Below are 21963 nucleotides of genomic sequence, written 5' to 3'. Positions count from 1 at the left end.
ATAATATAATATAATATAATATAATATAATATAATATATTGTATATTCATATAATATTTATAATATTATAATGTAATGTAATTTATTACTACTACTAATAATAATATGATATTATAATTATATATTTATATTACATGTAATATTACTAATAATATTACAATATAATGGTATAGTACAATATTTAATACTGATATTGTACTATGCTAATATATTGTATGTGTATATATCTTGTCAGCTGCTCTGACTCCCCTTTGGGGTGAGAAGGGTGGCATATAAATGTCGTAAATAAATAAATAAACAAACTTGGAGCCCAATACTATTCTATTCACACAAAAGATGTATTTTTATGTCAAATGCAGAAAATTTAAGCTGGAAATAACAATATGTACAATTAAAATAGCTATAATATTTATGTTATTGTCTTTCGTAGTAGTAGTTTGTTGATATGTGCTATCACATTATCTTTGACTTAGTACAATCCTGTGATAGAGAGACCTCAAAGACATCTTTTTGTTAACAGCCCTGCTCACATCTTAGTGGTAGAAAACTGATAATAGATATGATAAAGTGCAACAGTTTGCTTAGGCTCATTAAACATTCATCTAAGCATATTTAATTGATTTACAAATAATCCTTGCCCTTGTTAAACTAGGCAGATAAACATTTATTGACACATTTATTGAGGGATTTTATGACACGAGTTCTTTCTCCCACCCTGGACCTTCTACAGATATATACACCCCATTTTCCTAGTTTCCAAAAGACCTCACAACCTCTGAGGATGCCTACCATAGATACAGGCAAACTGTCAGGAGGGAGTGCTTCTGGAACATGGCCATATAGCCCAGAAAACACACAACAACCCAGATTTTATGTTGATGGAGAAAACCTTTGTGTTCTTTTTTTTCTTTTTATCAATATGTTTATTTTTTCAGCATTATAAGTGATGATATAAAATCTTTGTATTTTCTAGAAATCACAATAAAAACAAATCTGAGACTACCAGTAGTGATGCCTTGAAAAGGAAAATTAGGTTTACACAGATGTAAATGATCAAAATTTCCATCTTTAAAATAAGAATATTGACCTAAAGGAACAAATAAAATGGAAAGGCATCTTACCATGCTTCCAATTTTTGTGTTCCACTTCTTATATTCAAATAGTCAAGAAGCAAATTAAGTAAAGGGGGAGCTGATAGTAATTTTTTTTACTTATGGGAAATGTTGGGGTTTGCACATCCCGAGAAAATGAGGAAGGAAACTGATACAGTTTTTGGTATAAATTCAGGACCAATCAAGGTGATGAGCAGATCTGTCTTTCTTGCTTCTTGTAAAATCAAGTGAGACCACAAAGGAAGAGAAGACATGAAAACGACTGTGCTGCTGTCCCTGGTGCTCATTTTGGAGAATGCACACTCTCAGCTTGCTGAAACCAACTGTAAATATTTTGCAAACGCTCTACCTCCCAGGCTCCGGGAGCTCAGGGCCACATTTAACAAGGTTAAAGAATATTTTGTGAGTATGACCAAACTTTTCTTTGTTTTCTTGCATCATTCCCTTTATTACAGTTAGCAGAGCAGATACATACCATGCTACATCTCTGTTTGGGATGAAGCAGGGTGTTTGCTTGCCCACAACATTTTGGAGAAAATTAGAATAATATTTACATTTCTTTTTGTTATAGTGAATGTTCACTCTTTGCTGAATCTATTTGAGAATAGTTGAAATTTGCTATCTGTTTTCTCTCATGCATAATTAGACTAATGTATACATTAAAGTGTCTATCATATAGACAGGATGTATTTCTGTGTCCTCTCCCCTCTGATAGCCTTATATTTGAAATATGCACATTTCAGCATCAATCAAATGTAAAAAGTCCACTGTAAAAGATCCACATGGAATTAGTAACATGGCAGCAGTGTTAGTGAGAGCTGCTACCTATCAATGGGTGCAGTGGGGAAGTCTTAGATTCGTAGTTGTCCAAATCTGAGATTTCAGTAATGTAAAGCCATGCCAGATCAGCTTCTTCTGTGAGAAGTGAAAGCATTCTTTGCTCAAATTGTGTCAAACCTTCCTGTCTTCTCTCACGTTCTCACAGCAAACCCAAGATGAGGAGCTCGACATCATGCTGCTAAAAGAGGATTTACTGGAGGATTTTAAGGTGAGATTTCAATTTACCTCAACACATTCTTTTAAAGTAAAATTATGCTGATCTCTGGGGTCATGGAAATGATGCTGGGGGTGGAAACTCTAAGATCAATCTTTTTACAAATCAAATGGTAGACAGAAAAAAAATCCTTATTTATATAGAACTACTTATTTTATTTATTTATTTATTTATTTATTATTCGAACTTATATACCGCCACTCCCCTGGGGCTCGGAGCGGCTTACAAGAATGGCTAAAATCTAACACAAGTGAATTAAGGTAATTACAAGGCATTGTTCTTAAATGCCTTTGAAATATATTTATTTAGATTTCAAAGTATATTCTAACACCCTGTGGTATCCTCATTGAGAAATAACTTGTGATACTCTTGCCTCCATGCCTTCCTTTACTTCTTTTTTATTGAACTTGTAAAGTAAACTGAAATAGTTACCCAACAGTAAGCACTAGTGTGTAATAATTAGGTTAGGAAAGTAGTTTATAATATAGTAAAGGTAAAGGTTTTTCTCTGACATTAAGCCCAGTCATGTCCAACTCTGGGGGTTGGTACTCATCTCCACTTCTAAGCAAAAGCACCAGCATTGTCCATAGACACCGCCAAGGTCATGTGGCCAGCATGACTGCATGGAGCACCATTACTGTCCTGTCAGAGCGGTAGCTATTGATCTACTCACATTTGCATGTTTTCAAACTGCTAGGTTGGCAGAGACTGAGGCTAACAGTGGGAGCTCACCCCGCTCCCTGTATTTGAACCTGTGAATTGTTGGTCAACAAGTTCAGCAGCTTAGTGGTTAACCCACTGTGCCACCGGGGGCTCCATCAAGCAAATATTATATAAAGAAAGGTTTTTAGAAAAAAAATCATTTTGTCTTAAAAACCACAGAAATTCCATAGCATTTTGTCCATTTCAAACGTATGATCTAATTGATGGTAGTATTTAGAAACAACTAAATAGCAGTATGTAGAAATAGCTAACAGGAATTCCTAAGAGGCCCAATGTATTCTTCTGCTTGAATGTCCTTAGAACAATAATAATATCAAAAGAAGCATATTCCTTGTTTCTGGAAAGTTCACGTAATGGAGTTTAGGAATTTCTCAGTAGTGCTATAACTTTCCGATAGATTGGATCTTTCATGATTTTATGGTTTGTGTTTATTAATAGTAACTATTATTACTATCACTGGCATCATTTCCATCATTATTTCATGTGCACTGTATAGTCATATTAAAAGAGACAGTAATGGGAAAAATAAATAAGTAGAAGTAATTTCCTAACATTGATAGTCTTCAAAGTTGTAAGAAAGTGTGACTGCATCCATTTCCAAGTCTGCAAACTTGACCAGACACAGGGCTTTTTCTATTTCTGCCCCTGCCTTATGGAATTCCTTGCCGCCCTACATGAGAGCTATGTGTGACTTAGGGCCTTTTACTCAAGCCCTTAAGACCTGGCTTTTTACTAGAGCATTTGATCCCTGTTAATTTTTAATTTTTGTATGTATGTATTTTATCTTTTACAATTTAGCTGTAAATCACCTAGAGCATTCTCGGATGGAGGGCGATTAATAAATAATTAAATGATGATGATGATGATGATGATGATGATGATTGTTGGGGAGCAAGAAGGACTCAGGGGGTGGGGGGAGAAACATAGATTGGCTCTTCCTAAGATGTCAGATGGCTGACAGGGAGCTCTGGCGTGGGCTGGTCCATGAGGTCATGAAGAGTCGGAAGTGACTGAACGAATAAGCAACAAGAACAAGATGTCAGAACGAAATTGTGAAGTGAGATAGACAAAGCGTTTATGGCTGTGGGGTGCACATATTAACATAGAGCCAGGTCGAAAGGGTCTGCTTACTTCCAAATTCTTGATTTCTTGCCATTAAACTTATTTTCTCTTCTACATTCAGGGTTACTTGGGCTGCCAGTCAGTGGGAGAAATGATCCAGTTTTATCTGGAAGACGTCTTGCCAAATGTAAGCTCAAGCAATACTATCAACCAAGATGTTGGCTTTCTTGGAGACTTGCTGCTGGAACTGAGACAGTTAATCAAGCGCTGTGTAAGTAATTCGTCACAACTCAGAGGTTGGATTATATTTCCCTGATTAGCCTACATAATTTGAAGGCACCATGCCCTGTTTGACTTGAAAGCTAACCATGGTCAGTCCTGGTTGTTACTTGGATGGAAAACCACCAAAGAATACCAGGTGCAATAGGCTATATTTCAGAGCAAGGCAATGGTAAACTCTCAATATTTTACAAAATTCATGAGGCACATATAGACATGTGAGTAGCAGAATGATATATTTTTAAGTATGAAATTGCATAGGTTAAAGGTGTGACTTTATTAAGCAGGTTCATAAATCAGCAATGTATCATGTTACAATCAAGACTGCAGAGAGCAAAGTAAGAAATTATTGTTTTATCATAGTCCATACGTACATTAAAGTATGTTACTGAAAGTACTGAATACTCTTTTAATATATTTCATGCAAAATCCTTACCTTCTTCAGAATGTTTTTTTTAAACTGCAGCTATAAAAATGGTTCAGCTCCACATTCCAAAATAGCTTTGCTGTAGTATCTTCCGCACTATGTCATCTGGTCACAGTTTGAGTCAGAGAGTATGCATGCAAGACCATAAAGAAAACCTCAGTTGTAAGCAGGCTAACAGGAAATATTTTGCTGCAATCTCTTATGTAGGACTACAGCTTATTCAGCCACTTCATTCAAGTAAATTGCATTTTTACCATGGAACAAACAGTAAAGCATAATGTTCACACTGGAAGCAAAGCAGAAGTCCCTCCCTTGCATACACACACACACACAGAACACAACACCATTAAACACTTCCCTCCATAGGATAAGGGATAAGGCAAGTTGTGCAATGTGGGGCATGGAGTGATGGCTCCTCACCCAGACAGCCCTGGCTTGGAGACCATGGATTTGCCAAAATGCATGCTGAATCCATGGGCCTTTGTGATGAGATCCTAAGACCTCATTCCCATGTGCAGAGAAAATTGAGCCCCACAGAGTCCCACCAGAAGTGCCCTTACATTATGTTATGGCCTCCGTGGAGCTCCATTTCTGCAGAGCATGGAAATGGAGCCCTAAAGCCATCTGACTTAGGTCCCTTGACTTAGGTCTGTTTTACTGGATGCATGGAGTAAACTGCCTTTATGGCAAGAGTTGGAAATGGGTGGAAGAAAGCAATATATTTTGGTGTAGTATTGGAAATCAGAACTTTTTAATTTCAAATCTGTTCTGTACCATGGCATTCTAAAGCAGACTAAAAGTAAATGTCTCTTCACTAAGACTTGGCCTTTTGTGAGCAATATGAGGAAAGGATTGTTTGGTGCTTTGTGGAACTGCTGCTCATGAAAGAATCTGTTCCCATCCATAGTTATCTGACTGACAGTGATACAGAAAAGAGTTCCTTGCATAGATTATATAAATCCTTCCCAAGTGAAATCAGCCTAGCTTCCTCTTTGGTAGCATTTGGGCCTCTTGCTGGCTTGCAAACCTTTGACTTAATCAGTTAGTAAAAACTGCTGACAAATTTGATATACGTAGCTTTGGTTGTTGTTGCTGCTCTCTCTTTATCTTTTCATTTTCAGTATCGATACTATTGTAGTAGTATATATTTGAGTATGTATTTCAGTATCGATACTATTGTAGTAGTATGTATTGTAGTAGTAGTAGTATGTATGTATTTAAATCTGTCATGAGTTGCCTCTAGAATTTAAAAAAAGAAAAGGCAGGATGTATATAAGTTTTAATAAGCAAAGGATGACCATCCTTAAGTACCATCTTAATAAGAAAGTACCATATTAATAAGATTTATTAATATAGAAAATCAGAAGCATTTTGAAAGAAATGGTGACCCTATAGTGGAGGTTGGAGTTCCAGCAGTAAATGCATTGAATTGACATTAATCTTTGAGTCTAAAGTTCAGGGCTTTCAGAAAATTACAATGCCCTATAATTTACACTTGCAGTGATATTTCTGATACTATATTATCATTGAGAGTCAAAATAGATGAAGAGTGTATAAGATTTCTGAACTTTAAAAAAAGCTTTGTACAAGAAATTTTAGAAGGAGCATCTTGTTTATGGAGCTGAGCTCACTGAAAACACTTTCTTTATAAAGCTACTATCAAATGCAATTATTAGAATTACAGAAGTGCTTCCCTTCTTTCTTAAAAAGAATATATAAATAGATCAGTTAGCATAGTTAGTGTTCAGACTTCACTAACTTGAAATAGAAACACGGGGTCTGATGTGCCTTGGGATCCCGCTTAAGACAGTATGTAGAGTCGAACATTTAGCATTTCTTGCATTAATCAGCAATCCTAAAGTCCTAAGATGTTTCCATGAAGAGAATCTTGCTTCATTATCTTCCATATTGAATATACAGGCTTGCCCTCACTCAAGAGATAGACAGAAAATGTACAACCACTGTAGGTATGTAAAACTATAGAACTGGTTGAAGTAGTAGATGTCCACAATGGATGGATTACAATAATGTATTTCATATTCCCAAGGAACAGAATAATAGAACTGGAAGGCTTTCCGTAAAGCACAACCTCCCACTCAATATAGGATCTCCCACTAGAGCACAGGTATCTCTTTGAAGACTTTTAGAGAAAGTGATTTAATCACCTCTCTAGGTAATTGGTTCCATTGTTGAACTATTCTCACTTTCCAGAGGTTCATTCTAATGTTCGATCAAAATCTACACTTGTGTAACTTAAGATCATTACTTGGTCCTACACTCTGGGAAAACAGATAGCAAACCTGCATCTTCCTATCCATGGCAAGCCTTTACTGCAGTCATGCCAATGCTTCAGTCTTCTCTTCATCAGATCTTCACTAACTCTATAGCCTTTCTCATGTGTTTTGTTCTGTTCTCCATATCTTTTATAATTCTTGTTTCCCTGAAACCACTCCAATTGAAACCACTCCAATTGGTCTATGTTATTCTTAGAAAGAGGTGCCCAGAAATGAATGCAGTACTCCAGATGAGATCTCAGTAGTAAATGTCTTTGAAACTATAAACTTATTTGTTGTTGTGTGTCATTATAGTAAGGTGCTCCTCGTATAGGGTTTTCTTGGCAAAATTTGTTCAGAGAGGATTTGCCTTTTCTTTCCGCTGAGGGTGTTGACTTGGCCAAGGTCAACCAGTGGGTTTCCATGACTGAGCAAGTATTTAAACACTCAAACAACTACACCATGCTGCCTTCTGGGTCTATTAATGCAGGCCCAAATATTATTTGCCTTCTTTGGTGAATCATCACCTTGCTGGGTAATGCTCATAAAACATAAAATTTGTCCAGAAAACAGTAACACAAAGGCAACGCAAATATTCCCAAGCATTCAAAGTTCACATTTCCAGGGCCTGATCTAGTGCCCTCTCTAAAGACACACTAGACATCCCCAACAGCATCAAAAAGATGTATCCTACTTTTTCAGTGCAGCCTGGATGAGCATCACAATGTAGATATCGATACGCACTTGAGTCACATGTTTGTTCAGAGGTTGTTATATCTTGATGAATTTCCATTGCTAACTGGTATGATGTGCATGAAAGGCTGTAGAGCTCTTAAAACTTCCCAGAATGCAGCCATTAATTCTTAATTGTTATACTTCTTCCCTGCAGCACAGATACTTCATATGTGAAAAGAAGAGCAAGACAATAAAGGACATCAAAGACACTTATAAAAAGGTAGGTCCCTGCCTCACATCACTAAACATTCTTCATGGGCCTATTGTACCCAAAAAATAATTTTGATAGTTTCTGAAAGACTTTGCCTATTATGTAGAAGTTGCTGTGCAGGCTTCCTTTTGACATGCATCTGTACTAGGAATGTAATTTCTTTTTGATTTCATTCTTGAAGAATACAAATAATTTTAATAATTTTCTTCTGGCTTGAAAAAAAGTCCTAAAACTTTTGCAGTTTTCAAAGAACATTTACAGATTGGCACTTATTCTTTGCAAAAATTTGCATGTGGTATTTCTATGAAGAAATTATGTACAGAACAAAACATTTTCTGTGCTGAAATAGTATTTTTCTCTAGAAAAAAATGGTGCTTCCTGCACAGTAGATGATGTATTTGGCTCAAAATACCATTTGCAAATGTTGTACAGAATAAGCCGAAGCTGCAAATATTTTCATAAATCAAGAATTCTTATCACTACAAGTTCCTGAAAACATTTTTATCTTCATTTCAAACAGTTTTGAATATTTTTTCCATTTCCAATACAGACTAGGAACAAAGCAGAAAGCTCACTCACTACTCACACATCCCTATGAATAGCATAGCAAGGCACCTATAGTATTGGATCCTTCAGAAGATCTCAGTGATTTGCAAGATTTATAACTAATAGAATCTCTGAAGAGTGGGAAAGAGCTACATCTCTGATCTACCACTGAGTGGGTGTCAAAAAGGGGGAGATGACTTACCAAACAGCTTTCACCCCTCAGAAATGTAGCTCTCTCCCCGTAGGTTACCACTAGTTACAACAAACACACATAGAAACACTTATATGCTTTATGGTGTTTCCCAATTTTGTCAGCAAAAATGGGAGAGAGACCATTTTCTGAAATGAGTATTCAATTTAGAAGGACTCTTTCATTTTCTGTATCATACATGTATGGTTTCTGGACTTGAGCAACAATCACTTCTACAAATCAGAGCCACATAACTTAGTAACCCCTCATGTATTCTGGACTATAAATCCTATTAAACCCAGGCAACTGTAAAGAACAGAAAGGGTTTATGGGAATTATTGGGATTGAGCTTGGATTATGGGAGTTGTGATCTAAAACATTTGCAAGGCCTTGTACAGCAGGTCTTGCTTGTGCATCAGGATTTTTTTTCAGTTTTTTCAAATTTTTTGTTTCTGTTATTTTGTGAGGACTGTAAATTAAGAATACTTTTCAGCCCATTATTTATATTGACCAGAGTTGTACATGCTCCATTCAGTTACATAACTACTTTAGTTGCATAGGTAAGCAGCTTCTCCCAGCCTGAGCTACTCAAACCTACCAGACATATGGATAGAAAAGGGGTCCATTCTTCTGGTAATTCATAAATAGGGAGAGAATATCTCCAAGGAAGTTTGTTTGTTTATATCATCATCATCATCATCATCACTTTATTTCTTAATTATTCGCTCTCCATCAAGGTGCTCCGAGCAACTTACAATGTCCTGCCTTTCTCCTTATAAAGGACCCAAATGATCTGTAAATATGGATCTACTGCAAATGTTTAACTTCAAATTTTGAATCTTAAACGTGATTCCAATTTCCAGCAATTATATTGCTGTTGTTGCTGTTTCCACATGTAAATAATCTTGTTTTCTCTTCCTCCTCAGTTACAAGACAAAGGCATCTATAAAGCAATGGGAGAATTTGACACCTTCATTAACTACATTGAAGAGTATCTTATGATGAAGATGAGAAGATGAAATTATAAGACTTTGGGGGTTTTTTTCCAATGGAGAAACTGTTATTTATAATATGCTATAAAAAATCAATGGCAATATACAATAGTGTTTTTTTTAATTTAAAGGATATTTATTAACTCGGATACCTCAGTTTTTATGGTGTACACTTTTTTTTACATTTTATACTTTTAAAAAAAATGGTAAACCTGATACACAATGTATTGATGTTTTTTCACAGAAGATTATTTTCCTCTTTTGTTGGGGGATGCTTAATATTGTACTGTTCGAGGAAATTCTTTTAAAGAAGTGATAAGCCACTGCTTTGATTACCTAGACTATATTCAAATAAAAGGAACAGAAAAACATTGAAAAATAGTGTGAATTATCCTGAATCGTGCTGGTGTGAATAGTTATTTGTAAAGGTTGACAACATCCTTTGCTGAATCTGAATGTGGAGAGCTACTATTGGACACTCATAGGGGCAGCATAAGTTGAAGTTGGTGTGACAGCAAATAACAACAGCAAACTAATGAATGCAACCTATGATAACCTCTCAGGTCAGATGTTAACACTTGTTAGTCAAATAGTAAGTAAGTAAAACTTTATTTGTATCCCGTGTTATCTCCCCATGGGGACTCAGGGCAGTTCAGAGCATAAAAAGCATACAGTCAATGTGGTAAAATACAACAATAGATCAAAACAATTCAAAATAAACATAAAAGAACATTCAACAATAAAGCAAATCGCATGAAAACAATAATAATATATTACACAAAGTTAATAAAACAAAGTTTAAAGCCGTGTCTACACTCCATTTCTTATTTCATAGTGCCGGATATTTAAACATTCACACCTCCATATGCCTGAGTGAATAGGGAAGTTTTTATTTGCTTCATAAAGGAGGACAATGATGAAGCAATTCCGATCACCTTCAGGAGGGAGTTCCAAAGGCAGGGTGAAACTCCAGAGAAGGCCCTCTCTCTCATTCCCACCGCTTGGGTTTGAGACGGGGTTGGGACCGAGAGGAGGGCCTCCCCTGATACGTGCAGGGCCCAGACAGGCTCATATGAGAAAATGCGGTTAGCCAGGTAGTCTGGACCTAAACCATTTAGGGCTTTAAAGGTGACAACCAGCAGTTTTAATTCTACCCAGTAACAAACTGGAAGCTGATGGAGCTGTCACAGCATGGGAGTTATTCACTCCCTGTACGGTGCTCCCTTTAGTAGCCTGGCTGCTGATCTGAACCAGCTGAAGCTTTCATGTGCTCTTTAAAGACCACCCGGTGTAAAGCATGCTGCTGTAGCCCAATAGGGATGTAACTAAGGCATGTAATACCATGGCCAGATCTGACATCTCCAAGTACAGGTGCAGCTGGAACACAAGTTTTAATTATGCAAAGACACTCCTGGCCACTGCCAATACCTGAGGGCCCTTCCACACATCCTTATATCCCAGAATATCAAGGCAGGAAATCCCACAATATCTGCTTTGAACTTGGTTATCTGAGTCCACACTCAGATAATGTGGGATTTCCTGCCTTGATATTCTGGGATATAGGGATGTGTGGAAGGGCTCTGAGCCTACAGGGTCAGTAATGAATGCAGGATCACCCTCAAGCTGTGTACCTGTATCTTCAGGGGGAGTGTAACCCCATCTATACCATGATCTTCCTTCTGACTGACCATGAACACCTCTGTCGTCAGGATTTAATTTCAATCTATTTACCCTCATCCAGTCCATTAATGTTGACAGACACAATTCAGGACCAGAATGGCATCCTTGGTTCCCTTGAAAGGAAGAAAGGAAAGGGTCCTAGGAAGGATGCTTCCTAAACTCCATTCCTCAAACCCAGACTCCCTTGAATGGAAGAAAGGAAAAAGTCCCAGGAAGGATGCTTCCTTAACCCTATGGCTCAAATCCAGACTCCCTTTAAAGGAAGAAAGGAAAGGGACCCAGAAAGGATGCTTCCTTAACCCTGTTCCTCAAACCCAGGCCCCCTTGAAAGGAAGAAAGGAAAGGGTCCCAGGAACAGAAAAGGGAACCTCGGAAGTTCCCCATTGCCACCAATGGGTCTGATCTTCCAGGAACTTTCAGCTGCCTAGCTGAAAACAGATTTTTCCATTAACCGATTTTTGGGAGGCTTCTGAAAAAATATCTGGGTACCCAACAAAATTTGGATACCAAATTGCACAAGCCTAGTGTACATAGGAATGTGCTCATTTTTTTTCCAATAAGTTCACACAAACTCTCTCTGATTGCCTGCCGCTGTCCTGGCCAGTCTGTCAAATTTTAAAATGTGATGTGTCAAAGAGCTCACCAGTGCCTGATTTATATACATTATATATAAACATTTATTGGGGCCCCATGATAAACTTTTGCTACAAAAAGGGCCCCGCGGCTGAAAAAGTTTGGGAACCCTTGTTATAGATGAACTGAATGTTGCATTGTACAAATTAAAACCAACAAATGTTATCTCCATAAGCTGAAAGGTTCAGCCTTGGAGCACTTTGATGCTTCTCTCCTAACATTTAATGTCATGCATCCACATAATTTATAACTTCATTGTTACAAAAATTAATTATTACAAGTAACTAGTTATTCATAAGTTCTGACACAGTTATAAAACAACCATACTTTCATTAATATGGTGACATAACTTATTACTTAAAAGCCAATCTGAAATTTGCATCATTTTCTTCCCACATTTAGAAGCAGAAAGAAAGTTTGAACCATGAAAATGTAATGCAGCAGGTACTCTCCATGTGAGTGGTAGCAAGTCAGCCTTTCAGATTTAAGTTTGCCACCCCAAACTTTTCCAAGTTTGATATAGAAACAGCACATTTACAATTCTTATATATGAGAAACAAATTGTGGTTTTTCTGTATTCTACTTCTCCTAACACAGTTCTCCATAATAAGCTACATACAGAGTTACAGCTGAGTTTCCACATTACCTAGATTATACTTTTTGTGTGCATGGTGTTGTATTTCTACATGTGATGTGTTTTTTTTGTCTGCTATATCTGATACATGCTAATCTGTTGCATTTCATCACAAATCCCCAGACTACATCCATGTGCTATACTTTTGACTTCTCAGCTTGAATCATTTTCTACAGGAATCCTACTTGATGGTGGCATGTGGGGCTTTGAAAATCATTCTGCTGGGCAGCCAGGTGATTTTCTTTTATTCTACGGCTGTGGCAAAACCCCTTTCTTATCCTAAAAAAAACCCCAGTAACTAAAACAGAGAGTGGAAGGAGCATACACCAATGCAGAGAAGAAAGGAAATACAGTTTTATCTCAGGGCACATCTACACTGACCACTTAATGCAGTCTGAAGGCAGTTGGCAATGCGGTGTTTAGATTACACATGCCATAAGTGCACGCAGTTACATGCATTAAGGACTTTAACCTAGGATAAGCAAAGTCAGTGGATACCACCAAGGTCCGACTTCTAGGATGGCCAGCCATCCTGTGTCCTTTTCCTATCATTCCCCATATTCTCTCAATTTTTTCAGTTTGGAGTTGGGTAACACCCGACTCCTGAAGAAGTAGTGTGGACTCTGTTTTCATGCACTGCAGAAATGGAACTCCACAGAATTCCACTGGAAGTGCCCATGTGATGGCCTCCATAGGATTCCAATTTTAAAGTATGCAGAAACATGGAAAATTCTACACGTGATGAGATCCTAAGAGACAAGTCCTCTGGTGATCGACACACGTGCATTTCTCCACAACCATGAAGCTCTGGATACTGCAGATACTGGAACTGGTTCAAAGTCAGTCTTTCCCATGCATATAAGCACCATCCAGGCTTCGAACCAGTTCCAGGGCTTGCCATTCACACAATGGAACCACTTTCTTTTCTGCTGGTAGATGTGCCTAGAGTTAACAAAGTGCATGTGTTCCTGGGCATTGCAACTTAAAGAAAACTGGTAATTTGGAAATATATTATTTACATTGCAATGCACAAATTTATTATTATTATTACATTCTGGGGATAGGTTTATATATTCTCCCCTTTTCTCCTGGTTTTGCTGTTCATGAATGCCTAAAGAGAGATTCTGGAATTCGCTGTTGTTTACCTTTCCCGTTGTAGGCAGGTACACTCAGCTACTACAGGATCATCTAGAGCAGAAGCCCATTTTCCCAGCTCAAGGATGTCTATGTGAACAAAGACTTTACTGTTCCTCCTCGCTTTACTTAAAAGTAACATTTTCAGAGATCTTAAATTTATGGAAGAGACATGAAGAAAATACAATAGACCAATGATCTGATTATAATTACAGGTGCTCTGTAAAACAATGAGTGAATGTAAAATTGCAATTCTAGAATCAACACATTGTCTTCTAGGCATAAGGGGGATGACAACAAATTCAAAGGGCTCCCACTAGGCAAATATACTAGAATGTAGATAAATTAGGCTATTATTAGTAATAGATTGTGGTAGTACCTTCTGGTTACTCTTTTGACAGAGATCTTATTTTATGAATGGAAATGATGTTTCCAGCATCTCTTTATCAGCAATCAACTAAAGGAAATATTTTTTAAAAACCTCTGTTACCAGTTATTCGTGTGACTCACATTGCACCTACATCAAAGACAAAGCAGAACACCAGGCCTCATAACCCCCTTCTTGTCCTGCCTTATCTTTGGTTTGATCAGAACTTTGCACACACAGGGCAGATTTTTGAGATTAATATTTTTTCTGATGGCTTGTTAATTTAAATTATGTTCTGGGATGTTTGAACTGGGTTACCTAAGTGATTACCTCAGGTATCTGAAGAAGATATATACATTTGACGTGCTGAAAGCAGATGAGATGCACTCAGATCTGTTGCGTGACAGGAGGGATTTTATTTTTCTATCCCACCGCTGCCAACAATTGTAAAAGAAGACAAACAAACGACAAACATATATATAAAACCAGGTCAATGAGGAACCTAAGCTAGTAGTGGTGCGTGTTGCTGAGGCTTTGTTTATTTTATGTATATTTTACATATAAGTGAGGCTTGTATGAGAGAGATGACTTTTAAAATACCTGTTTGTGCCTCTTTAATATGTGTAGCTCAATACCACACAATTGTATTCAGCTCCCCAGGATCTTCAGACTTCTCTTTTGTGGAGAATCCTCTCTGTAATAATTTGACTCAAGCCTTCAGTATTTGAACTGAACAGAAAATTATTTATTTAAAGACTACTCAGGTTCACACAAGCTGGCCGGTTACACAATATTTTCTTGTTGATGCTACAGTTAACTCTTTATTCTTCTGAAAACATGAAACTGTTACTATTAATCTTTAAGAATAGTTTCTCTTCTGCCACCTTAATGTTTGTTATTTCCTTTCTTTAAAACTTTGTTTCTTCCCTTATAATTTACTTATAATTCAACTGAATATTTTAATCTTAAAATACCAAGACTGAAGATTAATCTAGTTATAATAGACCCCTGAGGCCTGCCCTCACATAGCTAGGACCACCCTTTAGCGCTCCAGCTAAAGACTTACACCACTTTGGTTCAGCTCCTCCACTAACCAACCTTTCACTTTGGTTCTCTGACCAAAGACTGATTACAGTGCATGTTTCTATAAATCCCACTGTGTTTCTTGGAACAGAATATTATTCATACTTATAGAAGAGTGAAAAGTATAAGTAGTGTTTTAGAGTGAAAGATATTGATTATTGGGAAGTTAGCATGGTGTCACTTGTATCAGGGATAGAAAGTAGTTCTTCAAGTAACAAGTCATTTTGTCGTAAGACTTTATTTTAAAAATTATTAGTTGTTACATAGAATTACAATTATGTTCACTTATCTGATATGTGAAACTGCCTCTGGTTGTTCCTTGGGGAACTTAATTTGCTCAACTAACAAGCTACAGTGCCAATAACTTCAGCCTGTACTAACCCTATAGGAAGCAGGATGGAGTCTGTTTGAATCTAATTAATTGAGACCCATCAAAGAGAACTCAGGTAGCTCTGCAGCAATCATCACCACTGCAAATGAGATACCAGTCCAGCCATGCCTCTAATATTTCAGACAGGGCATGTTGTCATCCACCTGGGTTATGTTCTGGAATATGGCAAAATGCACCTTACATTCAGCTCCCGATGTAACTAGATTATTTTTGTTTACTAGATTGCAAGTTCTGGGATAATGGCTGGTATGTTGATAAATCCATGCCAATGGAGTGTTCTGTGGCATGTGCTGCCTTTGAGGCATTCAATCCTTTCTTGAAATAGGAAGTCAAGATGTGGGCAGAGTCTTCACTAGTCATGCATTACTTACATGACTTCCTGTTCATCAGCCCAGAGAAAAGCAAGCAGTGCTACAAAGTATTGGACTCATGCCAGGCATTAGATGAGTTGCTTAGGACACCTTACCCCAAAAGAAAAGATATCCCATTATCTCATCTTATTTCATTATCTCATTTACCTGGACATTCAGCTAGACTCTGTGGGAGGGGTTCCTGCCTGTCCAGGGACAAACTGGCCACCCTACAGACAAGCATTACACAAGCACTTGGAAGTAAGAATGGATTTCCAGGTGTTATTTGCTCACTTGAAGTTTTCCTGCAAGGTGACCACTAGGCAGGTCCCTTTGTGCACATGTTTGATGAAGGACATGTCAAAGACTTCCTCCCTCTGCCTCCAATTTGGTAGGCTCAATTTGAAGCAAACATTGGTCTCCATATCCAAATAGGTCCTGATCACATTGAAGTCATAATCCATGGGGCAGTGGGGGGATTTGCCATGCAGCATGGCAAATCTGTGGGGGCTGTGAGGGGAAAGTGGTGCTCTGCACTCCGCATTGTCTGCTGCACTCCCTACCCCATTCCACAGGGGGAAGTGTTGCCACCTGGCTTTCCCCCATTGTAGACCAAAGGACACGAGAAGCCTCCCATGTTCCAAGAGCTCCATGTTCCCATGTTCCATGTTCCATGGAGCCCCACCAAATGCTGCCTGATATCATATGATGGCGTCCAGCGAGCTCCAAAGAAGAATTTTAATTTTATTATGTGTTATTTTATGGGTGTCTGCTCATTTTTTTGTCACTTTGATATCTATGCAATAGGTTTTATTTTATTTGCAGTGCTTTGAAGTGCTTTGTTAGCCGCACCAAGTCCCTTTGGGGAGATGGTGGTGGGGTACAAATAAATAATTATTATGATTTATTATTATAAGCATCTTGGCAGCATGCTAGGGTGCTGTTTTTTCTACATGTGATGAGGTGGATAGATGCATCAGGTAGCCTAGGTTTGGGGATTTACTTCAAAGAGTATTTTGCTCTTGGTGATGGTCTCACAATAGATTAATGAGGAGATAAATTGATCTCAACAGTCCTGGTTGTGATAACACTTTGGAAAGAAAAGTTAGGCAATCATAGGGTTTGCTTCCAGTGCAACAACCAAGCCACATTGCCAGTCCTCTAAGCCTCAAAAAGTCATGCATTGGATTCAACCACTTGCTGTGTCTATCATCTAATATCTCTTTCATGATGAGCTATTTTCCATTATTTGAAAATGGATCCATACTCTCACTTTCAGGAAGAAAGTATTCATGCACTGGCACCCAACGCATGGATGGTTCCTTGGGAAAACACCTTTGTGCAGGGAAGACTAGAATGAATTGCACCATTGCTGAACAGCTCTTATAAGAGTCAATGAGGAAAAAATCAGGGTGCGGTGCACGTTCATGGCTAATATTGGAGGGGATACTACTCCAGTATCTGATCCCTATATAAGAACAAGGTCTGGCTGAGAGAGAACTACCTCTCCTCATAGTGGAGCTCCTAAATGAGTAAATATTGTATCGCATGACCAGAGTGAAGACATACCATCTGGGTCACCCAGGCCAGGTGGGAGGAAATCCACCAGTCAATGAATCCCAAGCAGGTTCGGATTCATTGGCTGGCTTCTCATTGCAGCAAAAGAAGAGTTTTCCTGGACTACAGAAACTCTCGGGAAGAAGGCACGGATTCTGCCCTGGCATGGCAGCTACCCATCCTTCACTCCCACTCTGAACTGTAACCCCTACTGCTGGCAAATTGAGCATTAGGTTTTTGTGCATTTTGTTCTGACTTCAATTTTGGAAGGTTTTGCTTGATACCTATGCTAGTAACAATGTGGACTTTCTTTCAGCACTTGATTATCCATTATTTTTGTTTTGAGTACTGTGCATTTCATTTTTGAGACATTTGACCCTTTTGATTTGTCCTTTCAACTTATCTAATTTTAGAAAGCATTTATTTCTTGAAGCCAAACATGGCTGTGCTGAAGTTCTCTATTTTTTTCCTGCATGGAAATTACATGTTGCAGCACTGTAATCTCCAATTGGTTCAGCCATCTTGCAGTAGGTATTGAGCAATACCATTTAAAACCAAGACCAAGATCCAAAGAAATTTATTTGGTTTTTCTATTTGGGGCATTCTTGTTTGTCCCAGCCAAAAATACTCCCAGCTATTTTTTGGACACTCGTGATGAATTATGATGGAGTAAAACAGAAGTTATTTGTTCTGTTTGCCACAAACGTGGTCCCTTACTTTGACTAGAGATTGGGGACTTAATCTGAGAGAGATATGCAGTTGTGCGGGAAAATTTTAATTTTTGGAAAAAAACAGAGAGAGAGAGAGAGTTGAGTGATACTTTTTTGGTCATATGGAGACTACAATATGCAAGTACTTCAGGTATAGTTGATTTCCTTCTTATTAATAATGCAATGTTGCATGTCTTTATTTGTTCCACTAATATATCTGTAAATAAAAGAAGTATGATTTAAAAGTGGCATCACTCTCAGGAAATCCAGTTCAGATTATGCCCTTCTTGGAATTTCACACCAGTGAACGTTATGTCATTTGAGTATAAAGCAGAATAGTAGTACTGAATTTAATTTCCAATGTGATTTTGAAAACTGGAGAGCATGTTCTTAAAAGCTGGTTTACCAATCTACCCATTCACTTCCCTGTCTGTTGGGAAAGCCACAATAAACAGTGAGATGGAAAATCCTTTCACACAATGTTCAACTCTTTGAAAGAGATGGGTAGTGATAACATGATTAACTTCCTGCAACCCAATGGAGAAGACACTCTCAGGCAGATACCACAATATGGACTTGTAGACCACATATCTACGGCAATGCAAGTTAAGTACAAACAAAGTCCAGACTTGCATAATACTGGAGGCTGAAATGTTTGTGATTAAATGAATAGTGGAGATGCCCAATGTGAATCATTTCACTCATAATTCATCACAGTTTAGCTTAGCTCTTTCTGGGAGGGGATTCTAGTCAGAAGGTCAGAGAAGAGAAGAATAAATTCATTCTCAAGATGGATACATTGAGTTCAATGTTGCTTTAAATAGATCTAAACCTCTCAATGACCTAATCATTTTCCAGTTGTGAAAAAGTAGTGAGTAACAGGGATCATGTGGTAGATCTTCAGGGTGTCACGCATGTCTGATTCAGAGACTATAGCACAAGAGTCAATGGGCCTTTCTATTCATGCTGTAAAACCCAGAAGTAACTGAGTTAAAAGAGGGGGGGGGGTGGCTAAATGATGCTGTGGAGGGATAGGGTTAAGAGTTAAAAAGCACGTGTTAAAAAGGTGCACCACAACATGAGGAAGTGTATTGAGAGGTTGTGGCATTAGGAAAGTTGAGAACTACTGATCTAAAGCCACATCTACATTGACCACTTAGGTCAGTGTAGAGTTGGATCAGCTCTATTACAGCCAAATGCTGCAAGGAGCTGATCTGGGGAAGACCACCTTAACGTGGTCTTGCCCTACATTAGCCAAAGTCGGGAGAAAGTCTAAATTCTGCCTTGGAATTCAGACTATCTTCAAATTTTGGGCTTGTGGAAACTAAACTCTTTTTGGGCTTGTGGAATTTTGGGTTTGTGGAAACTAAACTGCAGCAGTCCCTACTGACATCCCATGATCTACACTGATCCATACTGATGCGGCATGTTGTTCACTGATCAGCCTTGCATATGAGCCACATGGGATCTTCCTACCACCATCACCACACAGTGGAGCCAGATGTGGTTCAGATGGCTAGATGACCATTCTTGTTACCCTTTCCACCCTCTATGTCACAGCAGTCTCCAGCTGTAACATGGGTTCTGCTGGCCAGGTATTGCAGACAGTGACATCACATGCAGTGCTAAGGAAGAGATGGGATAGGATGGGGCTGTCCAGCAACACCAAACCACATTCTCCACAACTGGATAATGGGGATTGCATCCCACCTCTGCAGCAGCTGGGAGACTTCCTGTGTGGCCCATACGGAAGGCTGATCCAGAATACAGAACACAAAATCAGCTTTGGAGTATGGGTCAGTGTAGAAAATTAAATCTCTCACAATAGCAGCCATATCAATGGTAATTTATATGTGCAATGTGACAGAAGGTGGAACAGAGAAATCAACAGAGGCAAAGACAATTAGATCTAATTTTCTACTTTTATTCATCCTCCAGTCATGTCTTGAGACATGCGCAGCTATTTTCTAAACAGTTCTTATGAAGGTATTTTCAGCATTACCAAGAACAAATTCTGCTATTTAGCAACTTGTGTCGAAAAAGCAAAAATGGTCTTCCAAGTGTGAGATATTTTCTTCCCTCTTTTCAGTGAAAGCACAAAGGGAAATAAAATAATCTGTTAAAATATATTGTGAGGGATCCATTTAGTAAGTTTCTTAGCATGTTAATGTTTAACTATTTCAATTATATGTCAAGTTATGTTAAAAACTTTTCAACTGAAGTTGATCTATGGTCATTCATAGAAGATCAGCTATGAAATAATCCCGAATTACACAATCCTGAACTATGAAGATATATAATTGTATTTCCTATTTCTATCTATAATTGGTAAAAGGAGGGAAATGAAGAAAGTTGATAGGAGGAAAATCAACTAATTTGAAACTTGAGGCTGATCTCTTCCTAAAAGCTATGATGATGAAAATGTAATTCATCCAGGTAACAAGTAACATCTACTGATATGCCCTCTTCTATGCAACCATTAAAGATCAGTAGCCATTTCCAGTTTTCATTCTGGCAGCCCTATTTAGCACTTTCTCACTTTTCCCAATCTTTTCCCACAAGCTTCTCAGATCTCTCAAGTGCCACTGTTAATCCAACATGTGCTTACAAAACAGAGTCCCACAGAGGCCATCATATGACATAAGGGTACTTATCTATTTATTTACTCTACTTTTATCCCTCCTTTCTCTACCCCGAAGGGGATTCAATGCGGCTTTACATATGGCAACTATTCAATGGACAATATACAGTTAAAATACATTAAGTTAAAGATTTTATAATTAAAATTAAATGCACATTAAAACATTTAAAATATTGTAATCACCATTAAAAATCACGCAATCCACAATCATAATCTGGGGCCCTTTCAAAAGCAATTGCACATAATTCCATAGCTATTATTGCACTACAGATAATCTCCAATGACTTGATCTCAGAGCCAGATTTTCACTTTCCTTCTGATGACCAGGATTTAGGGAACTGCTCTAATATCACTGGGGAGGGAGTTCCACAGTCGAGGAGCCACCACTGAGAAGATCCTGTCTCTTGTTCCCACCAGACGCATCTGTGAAGGAGGCAGAACCAATACCAGGCAATCTTACTCTCCGAGGTGGTTCATAGGAGGAGATATGTTTAGACAGGTAAGATGGGCCGGAACCATTTAGGGCTTTACAGGATAAAGCCAGCACTTTTAATTGTGCTTGGTAGCAGACTGGCAGCCAGTGGAGATGACTTAACAGGGGAATTGTGTGCTCCCTGTATGCCACTCCAGTGATCAACCTAGCTGTAGTCCATTGGGCCATTTGAAGCTTCTGAACAGTCTTCAAAGGCAACCCCACATATGCGCATTGAAATAATCTATTTGAGATATAACAAGAGCATGGACCACCATGGCCATGTCTGACTACCCAAAGTATAGGCACATAGAATCATAGAATCATAGAATCAAAGAGTTGGAAGAGACCTCATGGGCCATCCAGTCCAACCCCCTGCCAAGAAGCAGGAATATTGCATTCAAATCACCCCTGACAGATGGCCATCCAGCCTCTGTTTAAAAGCTTCCAAGGAAGGAGCCTCCACCACACTCCGGGGCAGAGAGTTCCACTGCTGAACGGCTCTCACAGTCAGGAAGTTCTTCCTAATGTTCAGATGGAATCTCCTTTCTTGTAGTTTGAAGCCATTGTTCCGTGTCCTAGTCTCCAAGGAAGCAGAAAACAAGCTAGCTCCCTCCTCCCTGTGGCTTCCTCTCACATATTTATACATGGCTATCATATCTCCTCTCAGCCTTCTCTTCTTCAGGCTAAACATGCCCAGTTCCCTA

General features: G+C 38.4%; 1 protein-coding gene across 1 annotated transcript; it reads left to right on the top strand.

The window, feature by feature from the left end:
- Positions 1-1339: 1339 nt before the first annotated feature.
- Positions 1340-9728, top strand: IL10 (interleukin 10). Its single transcript, XM_060771519.2, has 5 exons — positions 1340-1514; positions 2098-2160; positions 4073-4222; positions 7820-7885; positions 9539-9728. Exons 1-5 carry the CDS (start codon positions 1365-1367, stop codon positions 9629-9631), a joined length of 522 nt encoding a protein of 173 aa, XP_060627502.2. The 5' UTR covers positions 1340-1364; the 3' UTR covers positions 9632-9728.
- The last annotated feature ends 12235 nt before the right edge of the window (positions 9729-21963 follow it).

Source organism: Anolis sagrei, chromosome 4, assembly GCF_037176765.1.
Source record: "Anolis sagrei isolate rAnoSag1 chromosome 4, rAnoSag1.mat, whole genome shotgun sequence".
NCBI classification, from domain to species: Eukaryota; Metazoa; Chordata; class Lepidosauria; order Squamata; family Dactyloidae; genus Anolis; species Anolis sagrei.
The sequence above is the reverse complement of the archived record's forward strand: the minus strand, read 5'-3'. Positions and strand labels throughout refer to the sequence as shown.

What these genes read in the sequence shown, in the direction of transcription:
- IL10 (XM_060771519.2), top strand. Translation starts at nt 1,365, where the DNA reads ATGAAAACGACTGTGCTGCTGTCCCTGGTGCTCATTTTGGAGAATGCA. An exon ending in ATTTACTGGAGGATTTTAAG is followed by an intron (nt 2,161 to 4,072) that starts GTGAGATTTCAA and finishes TTCTACATTCAG; the next exon opens with GGTTACTTGGGCTGCCAGTC. An exon ending in GACAGTTAATCAAGCGCTGT is followed by an intron (nt 4,223 to 7,819) that starts GTAAGTAATTCG and finishes TCTTCCCTGCAG; the next exon opens with CACAGATACTTCATATGTGA.